The sequence below is a fragment of the Lasiosphaeria miniovina genome (genome assembly GCF_030549165.1).
Source record: "Lasiosphaeria miniovina strain SMH2392-1A chromosome Unknown B0T26scaffold_1, whole genome shotgun sequence".
Classification (NCBI taxonomy): domain Eukaryota; kingdom Fungi; phylum Ascomycota; class Sordariomycetes; order Sordariales; family Lasiosphaeriaceae; genus Lasiosphaeria; species Lasiosphaeria miniovina.
The window spans coordinates 4,717,820-4,733,167 of NW_026848220.1; the positions used below are offsets into that span (position 1 = coordinate 4,717,820).

The 15,348-nt window shown below is 56.3% G+C and overlaps 7 protein-coding genes across 7 annotated transcripts; 2 read left to right on the forward strand and 5 right to left on the reverse strand.

Annotated features, from left to right (window-relative positions):
* Positions 1-529: 529 nt before the first annotated feature.
* Positions 530-1,083, reverse strand: B0T26DRAFT_737008 (uncharacterized protein; the record flags this gene model as incomplete). Its single annotated transcript, XM_060443387.1, has 3 exons — positions 530-658; positions 722-856; positions 940-1,083. 3 exons carry the CDS (start codon positions 1,081-1,083, stop codon positions 530-532), a joined length of 408 nt encoding a protein of 135 aa, XP_060303163.1.
* An 892-nt stretch (positions 1,084-1,975) lies between these two features.
* B0T26DRAFT_631522 (RNase P subunit p30-domain-containing protein) lies at positions 1,976-3,181 on the forward strand (the record flags this gene model as incomplete). The annotated part of the gene is made up of 2 exons (XM_060436356.1): positions 1,976-2,819; positions 2,892-3,181. The coding sequence occupies 2 exons, from the start codon at positions 1,976-1,978 to the stop codon at positions 3,179-3,181; spliced, it is 1,134 nt and encodes a 377-aa protein (XP_060303164.1).
* Positions 3,182-3,993: 812 nt separating this feature from the next.
* On the reverse strand, positions 3,994-5,764 carry B0T26DRAFT_63428 (uncharacterized protein). Its single transcript, XM_060436613.1, has 4 exons — positions 5,431-5,764; positions 5,096-5,379; positions 4,549-5,036; positions 3,994-4,476 (listed from the first exon to the last, which is right to left on the reverse strand). The coding sequence occupies exons 1-4, from the start codon at positions 5,485-5,487 to the stop codon at positions 4,073-4,075; spliced, it is 1,233 nt and encodes a 410-aa protein (XP_060303165.1). The 5' UTR covers positions 5,488-5,764; the 3' UTR covers positions 3,994-4,072.
* Positions 5,765-7,985: 2,221 nt separating this feature from the next.
* B0T26DRAFT_670608 (uncharacterized protein) lies at positions 7,986-9,183 on the forward strand (the record flags this gene model as incomplete). The annotated part of the gene is made up of 3 exons (XM_060439201.1): positions 7,986-8,109; positions 8,182-8,667; positions 8,735-9,183. The coding sequence occupies 3 exons, from the start codon at positions 7,986-7,988 to the stop codon at positions 9,181-9,183; spliced, it is 1,059 nt and encodes a 352-aa protein (XP_060303166.1).
* Positions 9,184-9,523: 340 nt separating this feature from the next.
* Positions 9,524-10,951, reverse strand: B0T26DRAFT_634531 (Mss4-like protein; the record flags this gene model as incomplete). Its single annotated transcript, XM_060436643.1, has 5 exons — positions 9,524-9,707; positions 9,960-10,030; positions 10,185-10,230; positions 10,491-10,523; positions 10,776-10,951. The coding sequence occupies 5 exons, from the start codon at positions 10,949-10,951 to the stop codon at positions 9,524-9,526; spliced, it is 510 nt and encodes a 169-aa protein (XP_060303167.1).
* Positions 10,952-12,162: 1,211 nt separating this feature from the next.
* Positions 12,163-13,665, reverse strand: B0T26DRAFT_737012 (acyltransferase 3; the record flags this gene model as incomplete). The annotated part of the gene is made up of 1 exon (XM_060443388.1): positions 12,163-13,665. One exon carries the CDS (start codon positions 13,663-13,665, stop codon positions 12,163-12,165), a length of 1,503 nt encoding a protein of 500 aa, XP_060303168.1.
* A 198-nt stretch (positions 13,666-13,863) lies between these two features.
* Positions 13,864-14,995, reverse strand: B0T26DRAFT_63768 (uncharacterized protein). The gene is made up of 2 exons (XM_060436953.1): positions 14,127-14,995; positions 13,864-14,057 (listed from the first exon to the last, which is right to left on the reverse strand). The coding sequence occupies exon 1, from the start codon at positions 14,749-14,751 to the stop codon at positions 14,131-14,133; it is 621 nt and encodes a 206-aa protein (XP_060303169.1). The 5' UTR covers positions 14,752-14,995; the 3' UTR covers positions 13,864-14,057; positions 14,127-14,130.
* Positions 14,996-15,348: the final 353 nt, after the last annotated feature.

Below are 15,348 nucleotides of genomic sequence, written 5' to 3' on the forward strand. Positions count from 1 at the left end.
AATTGCCAGCATTACAGCTGCAGCAGCACCGAATGAAACAAAACAACCAGCACGGATTACTCTCAAAATGCTGAGGTAGCACGGATTAAATACACGTTGGCCCGTTGCTAGCCACGGCTGCTAGCTGCAAAACACACCAAACGCCAAAATGATACATAGAAAACGCCCCCGACTGTCGCAATAGATCCCCCCCAAACCCCGTAATCTCAGAGTCTCATCGTACACCCCCCTACTCTTGTACAAACTCGCTTGCGAAGGACTCAAAATCAACCATAAAGAGGTAAGCCCAATATGTGGGGCCTTGCTCTTGGGAGACAAACGGCAGCAGCGAAGTGCTACGCCGACCACCCCGTCCCGGTCAGCGCCTCCTCTCCGTCATCCAGGTGTGCTCGTATCCGGCAATTGTAATTATTGTGGCTCTCCTCGTGTATCAAGCCCAGTTTCACAGGTCATGCGACTTGTCGTACGCACAAGTCTCCTCTCGCCCCGTCACCAGGCGCAGTTGGTTCTTGTTCCCTGCCGGGGCACCTCAACCGTACCGCATCGGCTCGTTCGGGTGCGGACTTTGGTAGGCCCAGCCTTGGGGCCCTGGTGTTCCTTGGGGCCCTGGTGTTCCTTGCGGACCCGGAGAACCGGCGGGGAATGGCGAGTCCCCGGCCTTGTACGGCGGAGACATGACTGGCGAGAATGGCGAAGCTCCGCCCGGCGGCGGAGATCCTACTTGCGGTTGTAACGGCACCCCGCTGCCGCCGTGGCGCATGGCCTGAACGTCGGGCCGGTGCTCAAGGGGCTGCGCAAAGTTGCAGATGCGGCAGCTGACGTCTTCGTAGCCGTGGATGGAGAGAGGGACGACGGGCTGGAGACGGATCGCGACGGGGTCAGCTTATCCGCTACAGTCTTGCATGTCAGCGCTCGAAGGGCCAGGCAAATAGAACTCACGATGAAGCAGAATGTAAACCAGGGGTGGGTCTTGATGACGGAGCCAGAGTAGTTGCCGCAGTTGTAGCAGCGACACACGATGCCCTCGTATCCCTCCACCTCCTTGCGGAACGTGTGCTCGCCGCACGTAAATATGAGACACATGGCGGCAGCTTAGCCTTGCGTGCGTGCGCGCGCGCGCGGTGCGCTAATGTATGCAGATAGCGCAGGTGCGAGCGCAGCAAGGGAGTGTTGATGCCTTGGGCCTGCAGATATCGACGAAGTTAGCTAAGCTAGTATCGGTGCGATGGCGACGGCGAAAACGATAATTAACGAATGCCCAATCAAGACACGTCGGTAGTCAAAAAGTGAAATATGACAGATATGTAAGGTAGTCTGTATTTGTAGGTCGAACTAAGACGAGTAAAGGAACTGTGTCAACGATGGTGATTGATCAATTACATAGATCTTGCGGTCTTCAATCCGGCGCGCGAAGATAGATGAAAGAATGGAGGTGAGGTGACAGGGAAGGACTAAGAGATGACGACGGTGGCCAGTACTTCCCTCCCCTGGTGCGGTGGGTTGCGTGTCGTGCTGGGGCTGTGCAGCCACCCGCGAACCCGTGCCAAGACCCTGGGAAATGGTGCTGGCACACGAACCTTGGCGCATGATTGGCTCTCCAAGATATGCACTCCAGACACCCTGGTCCACCCCCCCACCAGGCTCGGGAATTTGTACGCAAACACGATCCTAGAAAGCCCAAAAAAAAGTTGTCAACTGTGAACTGTCAGCCTCAGCAGGGCAAGTCTGAGGTGATATTAACCTTTTCCTGTCATTGTTGGCCGGCACTGGAAACCGGAATTCGACAAAAGAGGACAATTTACGGCACATGATTATTTCACACGTCACTCTGCCCTTGTATCCGTGCTCGTTGTGCGGCTCAATGGCTAGGCTCTAACGCGCTGAGGACCACTCGTTCTGGATTTTCGAAGCCTAGGCCCGTATATCTCGTCTCATCCTCAAGTCTCACTCAGACAAAGGGTTGAAGGCCTTCACCATGCTCTACGACCTCAACCTAGCGTGGACGCCCGGCGTGCCCACAACAGAACTGCAGCGGACGTTGCGGTTCGCCAAGAACCTGGGCTACGACGTGGTCGCGCTGAACCACACGGTGACGGGGGCCATCCCCACAGTGCCGTCGGCCGTCGTCAACCCCATCCCGCTTCTCAACAACCCCACATCAACATCACCACCACCACCACCGCCATCAACAACAACAAAAACCACCAACCTCAGCACCACCGTCGCCGCCGCCATCCCGCCGCCCAGCCACAGCGCCGCCGCCGCTGCCCTCCCCACCATCCTACGCCGCGTCACGCTGGTCGTCACAGACCCGGCGACGACCAACTACCGGCTGCCCGACTTCGCGCGGGCGTACGACGTGCTAGCAGTGCGGCCGGCCAACGAGAAGGCGTTCGCGTGGGCGTGCTTGTCGACGACGGAGGCGCCGGCGCTGATCAGCCTGGACCTGGCAGCCTTTCTCGGTTGGCACATCCACCACCGCACGGCCATGGCGGCGGTGGCGCGGGGGTCGCGCTTCGAGATCTGCTACGGCCAGGCGCTGGGTGGTGCTGAAGCGCGAGCGCGCGCGAACTTCATCGGCAACGTGCAGGGCCTGCTGCGCGCGACCAAGGGCCGCGGCATTGTTATAAGCAGCGGCGGCCCTGCCGGGAGTACCGGGACGCTCGGCCTGCGCGCCCCCGCCGACGTTGTCAACCTGCTAGCCGTGTGGGGACTCGGCCCGGAGCGCGGCGCCGAGGCGCTCGGGGCCGGCGCCCGGGCCGTCGTCGTCAACGAGGGCATCAAGCGCCGCGGCTTCCGGGGCATCGTCGACATTGTCAGTGTCGCAGGCCCGGATCCTGCCGCTGCCGAGCGGGCGGCCGCGAGAGCGGCGGCAGCAGCAGCAGCAGCAGAAGACGCCAACAGCGGCGATAAGGCGGCGAGCAGGAAGAACAAGAATTCTTTGCTTGGGGGCGGGAAGGCGCAGAACTCGGCCAGCACTACCCCCGTAGGCCGCGGACAGAAGCGCAAGAACGGCAATGCGACGACACTAGCAACAGCAGCGGCAGAGTCATCGTCAAGCGCCGGCGGCAGTAATCCGCCACAGCAGCAGACGCTGAGCAAACGGCAGGCGAAGAAACTCAAGCTCGAAGGCTCCAAGGCGGAGGCCGGCGCGGCGGCGGGGGGGAAGCAGGCGAGATGAACCTCTTCTGCGATGACACGGACATAAAAAATGCCATTAATTTCCCCTTGTCTTTTTTTTTTACTGTACATACAAAAATACATATCGGAATAGTGGATGAATGGATGGATGGGGTAGGAGGACAGAAAAAACACACACAAGTCGGAATGGCGTAAATCTGCCTACACGGATATCGGGATCGTGAATGACAAGATACCCCCCCCCCCCCCCCCCCCTTGGAGAGATAAATGTATAGATACCTGAGGTATAATACTACTTGCCTATATTTAATTAGCACAGAGTAAACTACCTACCTTGAGGAAACGCAATCCATGTGTCCCAGCAAAGCAAACGCAGGACTTTGACATCCTATGTACAGTGCAAGACATACATACATGCATGCAGCCACAAGGACCACGTCCAACGAATGCTCTTCTGCGTTTCCTTCGATTAGAGGCAACCTGGAAACCTCCTCATTTTATTCCAGCCTGGGTGCTCCCGAGAATACCTACATAATCCCCAGGGCCAGGATTTTGTTTTGTATATATATGAATAAAATACAGAATAATAAGACCGCCTATGTACCTGCAAAACTCGACCCGCGCATTGCGCCTTGTCTAATAAGGAGAGTCAGAGATATAGAGAGGGAAGAGGTGGTCTCTTCCAGCTTGCCCGTCTCCAGTCCAAAGTCCATTGGAAGCAACTGGCAACGAGCCAATTCACCTTCTTCCCTCCTCCCTCCCACCACCTCCTAAAAAGTACAACCGAAAAATATATCGGTGTAGGTATAAAATACGAAGAAACAACAGCGTGAGTATGTAAACTATTTATATATGTGGACATATATGCTTTTTTTCTTTTTCGGCTTTTTCAATCATGACAACCAGCATCCTTCCTTGACGCGGGGCGGCCTTATGACCGGGATACGGTCTGCTGCGCCAGGTTTCCGAGATCAAGCTGGCTGTTCAACGTCAAGCCCGAGACGTCGATGCTGAGCTGGGGAGACCCGGCACCGTTGGCGACGGCCGGCGCGGGTGTCACGGCGGGACCTTCTGCGGCACCCTGTTGCACCGCTGCCGCTGCCGGCACTGTGGGGTTGGCGCTGGGGGCGGCGGGTGGTGGGTTTTGGGCGTCTGCGATGGGGACGACGCCTGCGCTGCCGCCGAAGGCGCCGGGGGCGGCTGCAACGGGCGTCGCAAGAACAGCACTTCCGGCCCCGGCGTTAAGGGTACTGGAGACGGCGCCGCCCGCGGGAATGACAGCGACGGGTGCGGTTGCGAGGGCTGAAGTGGCGGCTGCCGGGGGGGTAGACGTAACTAAAGGTGATGCTGTTAGTCTCGTAATTGCCTTCTAAGCTTGGGGAGATAAGCGTGACTAGATTAACTTACGTGCTGAGCTCAGGGCAGAGGCGCCCCCGAGAGGAACAAGAGACGAGGCCGCCGCCGGAGCGCCAGGGAGAGGCACAAGAGATGGAGACGCCGAAGCCCCCGGAAGCGTCACGAGAGACAAGAGCGACGAGGATGACGTGAGCCCGGGGAGGGCTACGAGGGACGAGGTGTTTTGGAACGAGGAACCGCCAGTGACTTGTGCCGATGCCACGGGTGCCACGCCAGTGGGCGTGCCGGGCGGAAGCGATATTATTGTCACACCGACACCGCCGTGAGGTGTATTGGGATTTGCTTGTGCAGCGCCGCCTGTTCCACCTGGGGCTGACGAATTCGTGCCGCCTAGAACATTACCGCCCTGAGCCGCGCCTTGGACCCCGGCCGGGCAGACGGTCTGAGTGACGGTCGACGCTAGAGCCGTGATGGTGACGGTGGGCGCTGGACCCGAAGCAAAGATGGTCGTGGTGATAAAAGACAGTTGTCCGCCGCCACTGAAGCAAGGTTAGCACGAGTGCGTGTCTGCCAGTTAATCCCATTGGCTGAGCCTTACCCGTCTGCTGCTGCCGCCCCCAAGACACCGGCTGGCTCTGTCACCGTGACGTAAACCGTAGAGGCGGTTCTGTTTCTCCCGTGCCCGGCGCCCTTTGCAGTCATGGTTTTCCATAACGTCTCAGTGACGGTCGGAATGCCTCCCTGTTGGACCTGCCCCTGCCCGTCCTCTTTTTTGATTTCGATATTGTCTCCAGGTCCTCCTGCTGCCTTGAGCGCACCGATAATCTGGTCCATCACATTGCCTCGCCGAACAAGCTTTCCATCTCGGATATTCGAGGCGGCCTAGAGAACCGGTAAGCGACAGTCACGGGGGCGTGCTAGAGGCTAACATACCCGTGTGAGAGACAGGCAGCTTAGAAGAAATAGTATACACTGCACATGGCGCCTCATTGTGCTGGTATGTTGAGGAGCGCGAAGATCCTTCGATCCGCACCCTCAACACTAAGAATGGTCAAGTCCAAAAGGAGCGTCGTAAGAGGACCAGCCGTCGATGAATTGACGTGTGGGATCAACCCAGACAGAGAAATGAAGCCGCGGATGGAAAGGACTGGATGCGGTCGTGATTGTTCGTTACGACCAAAGGGTTGTCAGAGCTGACGGACGGCGGCGGCGGGGGTCCAGGTGAAAAGGGAGTCTCAAGGCGGCGAGAACACGACGCACGAGACTCGGCCGACTCGAGCAAGGAGTCAAGTGGCAACGAGGAGCAGAAACAGCGCCACAGGAAGGGACACTGCTAGTCTAAGGGGGAACACCAGTGACCCACGAGACGAGGAGATGTAGGGAATAGAAAAGAGACTTGGGATGATGCCAAGACTGGAGAAGAGAAACGAATGGGCGTGCGTGGCGAAAGTCACAGCATAGCGGCAGAAAGAAGAAGCAGGCACGCAGTAAGCAGGCCGGCGAAGAGAAGTATAATCACGCTAGAAACAGAGAAAGGAGAGAGAAATGGGAGAGCAAGAGGCTCAAAGACAGAAAACAACTGGACGGGCTCCCGAAACGGTTTCGTGGTTTCGCAGGCAGTGCAGACCCGCCCAAGGCTTCTTGGTATTCGTCCAGGAGCAGCAACTTGGAACCTGGGGATGGGGGGACAAGGAAGACAAGGAGCAAGGGAGGAGAGAGGGTTTGCCTAGATCACGCCATGTTCGTCGGACCGCGAGTCGAGGTCGACAATGCTGTTTTGGTGTCGGGCCAGCCCAGCCCTGGCGATTTCCACGTTGTTGCAGCGTCAATCAAGGGCCAAGCAACCAAGTCCCATGTCAGGGAGACCGACACAGTCTCACAGAGTCTCGGCTAGCCGGTCTGGGCGCCTTCGGGCCCAATGCCCCACGGCCGACGGGCCCCTGCCGCGACTTTGGGACCGTGGGGACCGTGGCAATGTGTGCGGTCGAGCCAGGTTGAGGCTGACTCGTCCCGGCGGCGAGGGGGGCTTTGGGGTTCGTGAGACTGGCCCCTGACGGCTTGTGTTTGAGGCCGGCCTAAGCGAAACAGGCCCATGCCCCACAATCCAAAGCGGCGCCTGTCCCCGTCTGTTCACTCTGTCCAGAATAAAACCTGACGCGGCCCCTCGGAGGAGAGGGCGAAAACAGTCCAAAAATCGCCTGATCCAAGATGCCAGGGACAATGCAGCGTTGCAGAGAGTATAAGGAATTGTTATGCGATTTTCCCTGACCCTGGCGGCTGTTGCGGCGATGCGCAAGCTAAGAGACGTTGCGAGTCTTGGGGCGCTGGAGCCCCATCCGTCGATGGCCACGGCCTCGAACACTAAAAAAAACCCCACTTAGAATCTGGAGAGTGGTGGACACTTCCACTTCCACTCACACAGTACACACAGTAAAGGTAGTATCGCGTGTCACGCCGGCGATTCACTCGCTTCGGGATTGAGCTTGTTCAGAAGTTGAAGTTGGCGCCGAACTCCGCGCCCGTGTAGCTTGAGGGCTGCTTGCAACCGACATTTGTAGTGGAGAGCACTCGCTGTGTTGCAGCGTCGAAGGGACGAAACAGTGTAACCGAGAAAAGGCCCGGGGGGTGGGAGCTGAAACCTTAATCTCTGCCCAGTGTTGCTGCGGCTGGAATAAGCACTGGGCGCGAGATGGGATGGAGGATTGCCCACGGATAACCCCGAGCAAAGTCCTTATATAACCCTAGCCCCGGGCAGATAGCTTATCTACCTTAATTGCGTTAGCGTGTAACCAGCGGCCAGAAGGCGGGCTCAACACCAAGCTTCTCCAACCGTTCGTTGGAGATCTTCGATCGTGAAGTGCATGCAGCATCGCGGCCATCGTTGAAAATTTTGGATATGAAGAGGCCGGACCTCGCAACATGATGGAGGCGACAAGCAGGAATTAAGCCTAGCCGAGTCGAATGCGAGCCCAGGTGGGAGCAGCCAATATGCGCGCTGCCCCCGCCCGCCTTCTTTATCTGTTCTCGCCCATCGAGTTGTCGCCAATTCATCCCAATAAAATGACGAAAATCGAGCTATGACCCCTCATGTTTTGTTTCCATTTCCACGTTCACATTGTTCATAACTTCGGTTGCTTGTGACCTCAGGCGCCAATCTCGTGGTTTCTCGGAAAGAGCTCAACTGTTCATGAACTCGGCTGTTCAGAAATAAACCGACTGTTCGTGAGCTCGGTTATTCATTGTCGAATTTGTGTATGTACTGGCAAACTTCTAGCTACGGCACGGCCAATCCTGACCATCTCGCAAACAAAGTCGAGTCCAGTCTGTTGATAAACCTCTCTTCACGAAACTCACTTGCGAGAGCGAGAGACAACTCGGACGCAACGAATAAGCACTCGATTGCGCTGGCCGAAGCTCACCCATCATTCACACGAGTCTCGCCACAGCCATAGACACGGGGACCGTCAAGGTCGAGCCTGTCTCCAGAAATGGCGGGCATCACCATCCATGCCTTGGATGATTACTATCTAGCCATCACACTGCTCACCACTGTTGGCTACCAGCTGGTGTTTTTCTCCATCGCCTATACCTTCAAGTTTGACAAAGTCACTGGTAAGTAGCACCTCACAATGTCCCCGCATTTCTCACTCATACAATGCTAACTCGTTGGCTGCCCAACCCCAGATATCGCCGGTGGCACCAACTTCATCATCCTCGCCATCATCACGCTCGCCTTCAGCGGCCACCAAGATGCGCGGCAGCTAGTTGTGTCGCTGTGCATGGTAGTCTGGGCGCTACGCCTCTCGGGCTACCTGTTCTTCCGGATCCTTAAGACGGGCAAGGACGACCGCTTCGACGAGATCCGCGAGCGCTTCTGGGCCTTCCTGGGCTTCTTCGTCTTCCAGATGCTGTGGGTCTGGCTCGTGTCGCTGCCCGTCACCGTGCTCAACTCGCCCGCCGTCCAGCAGTACGCGCAGCACCCCTTCGGCACGGCCCGCGACATCGCCGGCGTCGTGCTCTTCGCCCTCGGCCTTGTCGTCGAGACGGTCAGCGACGCCCACCGCTACCGCTTCCGCTCCGCGCGCACCGACAAGGCCGCCATCTGCGACACGGGCCTGTTCCGCTTCTCGCGCCACCCCAACTACTTCGGCGAGATAATCGTCCACTTCGGTAAGTCTTGGATCTGCCTAACCCCTCTACAAATCAACAAGACTGACTAAGACATTCCCCGCCGCAGCCATCTACACGATCGCAGTCTCCTCAGCCGCAGACGGCTACGTCGAGGGCCCCGCGTACGGTGCGCTGTACGCGACCATCGTCGGCCCAGCGTTCCTGACCTTCCTGCTGATGTTCGTGTCGGGCCTCACGCTGTCGGAGCGGCCGGGCGCGAAGAAGCGCTACGAGAGCGGCAGCCCGCGCGAGTGGGAGGCCTACTCGCGCTATCTCCGCCGCACAAGCATCCTGGTCCCGTTCCCGCCCGGCCTCTACGAGCCCCTGCCCGCGCTGCTCAAGCGCACTCTCTTCCTCGAGTTCCCCATCTACGTCTTCGACCCCGCCAAGCACTCCGACAAAAAGAAGCAGCAGCAACAGCCGCAGACGGCGGCCGAGCCCGTCACTGCGGTTGTCGTCAACGAGCAGCAGCAGCGCGAGAGCGCCGATGGCCTGGTAGAGACGTCTCAGGCTTAATGGAGTTTGGTTATGTTGGACAGGTTATTCGTCGTTTTGCATCAAGTAGGATACGTAGGTAGGTAGTAGATCTATTGGCTTTTTGCCTGACATGGAGAGAGTGCGCGCCCTCGCATCATAACATGAAGCCCCCTTTTATACCACCCCCCTCTCTCTTCAACAACAACCCCCCATTAACCACCCAAAGATATTTTACTAATTACAATCATAACCAGAACCAACGGCACGGTACGGTACGACGTGAAGAAAAAAACAAATTACAGACTTAAAGTGAGATGTCGAGACTTTAATAATAGACTACGTGCGTGTCCCGTCTATTCATTCTGCCTGAGCGGGGCCTTCACAGCGACTGGCCTAGGTTCAGCGCTCTCTCGCACTCGGCCGGCCCGCCGCTACCGCTCAGCTCGGCCGGCGCGTCGTACGGCTGGTCCAGCTCGTCCTGCGTCGACCCGTAGTCCGTGTTGGCCGAGTCTTCCGAGTGCGTCTCGGATCCTTCCGGGATGGGTACCATGGCGGATTTGGTCCTGTTGGGTTGTGCGTGTGTAAGTGCGGGAGTGAGAATGAGAGTGGAAGTGGAAGTGGGAGTGCCTGGTTGGGTTTATACATCTATCACTCCTATTGTGTTTTTTTTTTTGCCGGGGGGGGGGGTTCTTTTTTAGGAAAGAGAGTTTGGTGTACTTCAGGGGCAGGGTATATTCTTTAGGTTTATATAGAGCCTAGATAGGTAGATACCTAGATAGGGAGAGTGAAGAGAAAAAGAAAGAGGGAAACCTTACCAGATGTGTATGGCGTTCCTCCAGTCCAAACCGTCTATGCAGCCGCCCTTGACCGAGACAACATTCTTGTCCTTGACGGAACTGTCAGCCAGGTTCAAAGGGTAAAGTAGAGGCAGGAGAAACTCTAGGCGGCATACACATGTGCCACTAGTAGAGTATAGCGTGCCTGCCCAGACGTTTGAGCCGGGGACAGATGTGTAGAACAAAGAAATGAGAGACTCTTACCGGAGAGCTATGTATCAAGCGCGTGCCGCACCTCTTGCAGAAATAGCTGTGGAATGTGGATAAATAAGCACGAGAAGTTCGGCCTGTTTTTCTCGTATCTTGACTTGGCTTGTCATTGTTATTTCCGTCGCTGGGTTCTGCTTGTTCCGATCAAGTCATAGCCCAATTCACACACACAAACACACACACACACACACACACACACACACACACACGGAAAACCGGCAACCGAGTCCGGCCCCGAAGAGAAGAAGGGAGTAAGTGAGAAGAAAGTATTTTTCCGGTCTAAATAGAGCACAAACGTACCAGTAGAGTGTCTGGCCGGAGGTCGTGGGTCGGCTAGCAAGATGGGAAGTAAGTAAAATGCTAAGGTCAACAAATCACACCCATTCAGTTCTGGACAGTGGGCCTTGCCGTTATGAACGGCGTGTCGGCATAATAAGACCGGGGCACCGCGAATGGGAGGCACTGAGTGGATGGGTAGATAGATAGAGGGTATGCATCATCCCTCGACGCCCGCATCTCCATCTCAACCCTCCAAGACCATTTTAAAAAGAAAAAAAAAACCAAGGAACAAGGGCAGGCACTCACGAGTAACAACTCAGCAGCTCGGCTTCGGGCAGCGGGAACCTGGGAAAGATGGCCGAGGTGCCAAAGGCGGATCCCGTCTGACGACGGCATTCCGAGCAGTGGCAGATGTACAGCGCCAGCGGCTTGGGCAGCGGCGTTGTGAAGACGACGGCTCCACACTCGCAGCGGGCTTCCATTTTGCTTTTCTTCTTTCTCTTCCCAATGGGACCGGACGGGACGGGACGGGACGGGACGGTGATGGTTTGGATGGGATTGAGTAGCAACTCTCTCTCTCTCTCTCTCTCCTTTTCTCTCTTTCACTCTGTCTTTTTTCTATCCTTTCGTGAGCCGATGTCAGGAATGCATGTACAGGTACCTACCCGTATGAATGGGAGTAAAACAAAGCGGGCATTCGTAGGCTGATGAGAGTAATACCTTAGGTGTCAATTATACTGCCCGTGAGGCAAGGTCGAATCAGGATCGCGGGGTTGCTTCGCCGATTGCGGGGCTGGCTGCCGGCTTGACTTGTTGGAAGAGACGCCGTAGGTATGCCCATACATACATAGATCGCCACCGATAGCCTGAGGCTCGACAAGTGTATTTTTCTGCCTTGCGAAAGAAGAGTCAAGTGTGTCGTTGTACTGCCAAAAAGAGCAGGCCGCGAAGCAGGTACGCGTCGGCCCTGCTATTAGTATCCTGTTCGTGTTCTGTGACTCATCCCACCACTACCACCCATGACTGAACATCATCTTTCTTTCTGCATGACACGCACGGCCCGTTCGACGGCTTCCGATAGAGACACTGGACTCGGGCTAATTTCCCATCTTAGTCCTGAGTTACCGGGGGTAATTGCTGTCTTGGTTGTTAGTGGAGCTGTATTAAGCATACATTCTGCCCCTGCACAAGACGAAGCTCGTAAGCTACCATGGCTGCTTTGCTGACGGCCAAACATTGAATTCATCCTTCTATACCCTTGTATCGAGTCTAATTGACAGCTTCGAGTCATCTAGATGCCCAGTCATTAGCTAGAAGCCTGACTCCAGCCCTGGGCATAAGGGCCGGCCAGGTGTGCTTCAACAAGTCGTTCAGATAGAAACTGACCACCAATTGCGAGCAAAACCTGTCGGTAAAGTAAATAAATTTAACAGTTAGCCGAAAGAATGCTCCTATGATGATTGTTAAGTAAAGTACGGGCTCTCGACACGGAAACCTGCTAGCCGATGGGTATTTTCATGTCATGCATTTTCTTTTGCTGATATACGAATCCAAAACATGCAACCCCCATGAACGCCAGCCAACTCTGAACCGGCCCAGCGGGCTACGGCTCAAACCAAGAAACTCCAACCGGGACTCCAGCCGGAACCCCAACTGTCCAAAAAAAAAAAAAAAAAAAGAACCACGCAACATGCTACGCGGCTGCCGAGTACCCCTGACTTCGCGGACTCGGCTCGGCGTTATCTAAGCATGCATTTTCCAGCTTCTTCCCCAAGTTGACAACAGGCGTATCAACGGCTCGCCAGAAAACATCTGCTGCCCATATAACCATGGGCCCGATGATGCAGAGGCCGAAAAACCAACTCACCGTGGTCTGCGTCGAATTCGCCACTCCGAGGTGCCCTTTGACTCCCCATCCCATGATGGGCTTCTTGAAGCCTGGCATTCCTGGCGAGCCTGTTGGAGGGCTATACGGGAGGCCCAGTACCGGCTCTTGAAAAAGACCCAACACTGGCCCATGGCAAATGTACACCGCGTAGCTGATACGCCCGCAGTACTGCGCTACAGGCCCCTCGAAGAAGTTCCTGAGGAATGCCAGCTCCCCGACGGACCACACGATAAAAACCGCCGAAAGTCCGAACCAGAATTTCTGCGGCGCTAGCGGGTCCATGGCCGCAAATGGGAAGGGCGTTTGAGCCAGGAAATAGCGAATCCCTGGTGTTTTGTCGGCATCGAAGTTTGGCCACCCTCCGATAAACAGGCCCACGAAGATGAGGCTCAGGTGAAGCACCTTCATGATCGACGCCAATACATCCTTATCTGCTTCATCGCCCACGTCGGAGGATTCCCAGGCCTTTGGCTGGGCGTGCTGCAGCAGGTGCACCTCGGCAAGGAACAAGCCTGCCAGAAACTCGAATCCTGCCCATTTCCCACACGCGAGGCAGTACGCCATGAGACCAAAGACAGCTGCCTGCCGAATGCGCAGCCGAACCCTGGAAAGCATCAGAATTACCATAAAGAGCAGCATCGAGTGCACAAATTCGATTGGGATCGTCCAGAGATGTATATCGTAGGCCGGCCGCAAGTCCCTGTCCCACGCCCACGGCCAAGATATCTGGTGGAAGACGGCCCCCTTCCACCTCCAAAACTGTTTCGTCCAGGTGTCCAGCGGCGCTGGGTCCACGAGGTACCCTGTCTGAAATAGGTACAGGACTATAAGCGTCGACACTATACAGGGCCCGAAAAGGCGGAACGCGCGACGAAACGTTGACGATGCCAGCGCAGTGTAGCACTGGTCGAGGTCGCGGGCATGGATAGCCTTGATTGGCTTATACGAGAGCACGAAGCCCGATATGACGAAGAAGATATGGACCATGGGGCGGCCCGAGAATATAATGCGCAGGTACGGCAGTTGCAGCAGACCAGGCGGTTCATCTTCGTGGATGCCGTACGAGGCCGTCAGCGCCCCAAAGTTTTCCTCCGTGTAGTGGCAGATGAAGACAATGACCGAGGCGATCCCGCGCAGGCCGTCCAGGTACGAGGTTGAATGCAGTCGCCATGTCGGCCTGTGGTCGGGGAAGAGGTAGTCGGCAACGAAGCTTGGGAGGAGTGGTCTGAGAACGCTGTTCCAACTCTGGCGAGTACCGAAGCGGGAGAAGACGGGGCTCGCCGGGAATCGAGGGACTGAATGCAGCATGATGGATCCGCGACCGATGGAAAGCCGTTAGCTCAAGCTCTTGGCCGTGAGGCCGGCAAGGCGAGCGGCGCCCTCGAGAAGCGCGGACCGCTTTCAATACAGAGTGGGGTTGCGCTGGGGGCGTCTGGCATTTGGCGCGCGTCTTTGGTTAGCATCGAGTTCGGCTCGTGAGGTTTGGCGGCGACTTCGTCTCTGGGGGCAGGGCAGTTGCGTGAGCACGAAGATGGGAGTGGGTAGGATCTGGGAGCCTCTCGGCCTGCCGCCTAAGCTCTGGTAGGTGGAGGCGACTCAAGTACCTGGTAGTCAGGGTGCTGGTCTGAGAAGAGGAGCTGGGGAGATGGGCACCTGGGCAGACAGTGCAGGTGAAACAGCAGCTCGGGTGTTCTGTGTAGCTTCCCGTCCGAATCGGAGTGGGGATTCAAGGTTGGACATTGCACACAGTGGACAGTGGACTTGCTTACCGATTCACGAAGCCAAGATGGGCGCGTGTACTTGCGGTACCGTGAAATAACCAGGCCCTGAGGCTAAGAGAGGAAAGCGCAGACTGAAGGCACCGCACTGAACCAGACATGTGAATGGCCAGGCCCCTCCACAAATTAAAAGCCAAATACTAATAAGGCCGGCTATCCTAATTAGCTCATTCTCTAGAAGTGGATGGATTCTAGACACCGAGCAAGCGAATAATAGGTAGCGAACGGCCACGAGGTAGCGTAGACAGGAGGAAGGACAAGAGGAGCGACACAATATGAAAAAGAAGGAAAGTAGCACCAAATAGACGAGAGGCGAAGAGGGGGGAAACAAGCCAAAAGAGACAAGAAGCAGTGAGCCGCAGTCACTGACGGCGGCGGCGGCGTGGTTTCTTTCCAAGAAGCGCAGAAGCTTGGTCCCCCCTCCCCCAGAAGCTGCATGTCCGAAGTGGTTTATTTTCATTGGGATCCCTGTATTTGTGGCGCCGTTGTCATCTAACAGCGGCCCAGGAGGCGCTCTTGTTTCTTCCTTGTCACCTTGCTTCAGCTTGTGCACTTGGCCGATTATACCGGCCTTACATGACGGCCAGCTTTTGCTGGACGCAGTGGAGACAAGCATTGGATCTTGTGCTCGGCTGGACGGCAGCTTGCTGAAAGGGGGCGGCCAATTGGTGTCTGGTTTGTGCTTGGTGACTCGGAACAGGGCAGCACAGGGAGCACTTGCCCGCAGCGCATATGTCTAGGCCTAGTGCGTGCTTTCAGATTAGAGCAATGAAATATGCGCGTATCCATAACCGGTACTCGGTTCGTGCTTGCAGTTTTCAGCGAGAGAATGGAGAGTGGGTGCGAACTGTTGAACTTTCAAGGTCGGCCCGGCCAGGCTTCGGAAAGCCAAAGGCTGCAGGTGCGGTTGGTTCTTTGTGGAGAATAAGGCCAGTGCGAGGCCATTGGCCAAACCCAACGGGCTGCGTGTCGCGGAGCCGCAAAGCAGGCCAAGGTCCGGCCATGCTTACGATACTTGTCCATTTGGTTGACTGCTTCCCATCACAAATGGGCCAACTGAGCCTGCCTGAGTGGAGCGGGTGCTCGCGTTTTTGGTGTCTGTCCTGGTCTCTTTCAATCTCCGGATCAGATAAGGACGCAGCTGGAATTGCGGGTGGCACTCGATTGGCTCTGTTTCTCAAGAGGACCCGAGAGTTACGTAGAGGAGTTTGCT

Excerpts from the sequence above, each read along its gene's own strand:
- B0T26DRAFT_63768 (XM_060436953.1), bottom strand. The coding sequence starts at position 14,751 with ATGCTTGTCTCCACTGCGTCCAGCAAAAGCTGGCCGTCATGTAAGGCC.
- B0T26DRAFT_63428 (XM_060436613.1), bottom strand. The coding sequence starts at position 5,487 with ATGAGGCGCCATGTGCAGTGTATACTATTTCTTCTAAGCTGCCTGTCT. Across the intron at positions 5,380-5,430 it reads GCTGCCTGTCTCTCACACGG|GCCGCCTCGAATATCCGAGA; the intron begins GTATGTTAGCCT and ends CCGGTTCTCTAG. Across the intron at positions 5,037-5,095 it reads GGGGCGGCAGCAGCAGACGG|TGGCGGCGGACAACTGTCTT; the intron begins GTAAGGCTCAGC and ends ACCTTGCTTCAG.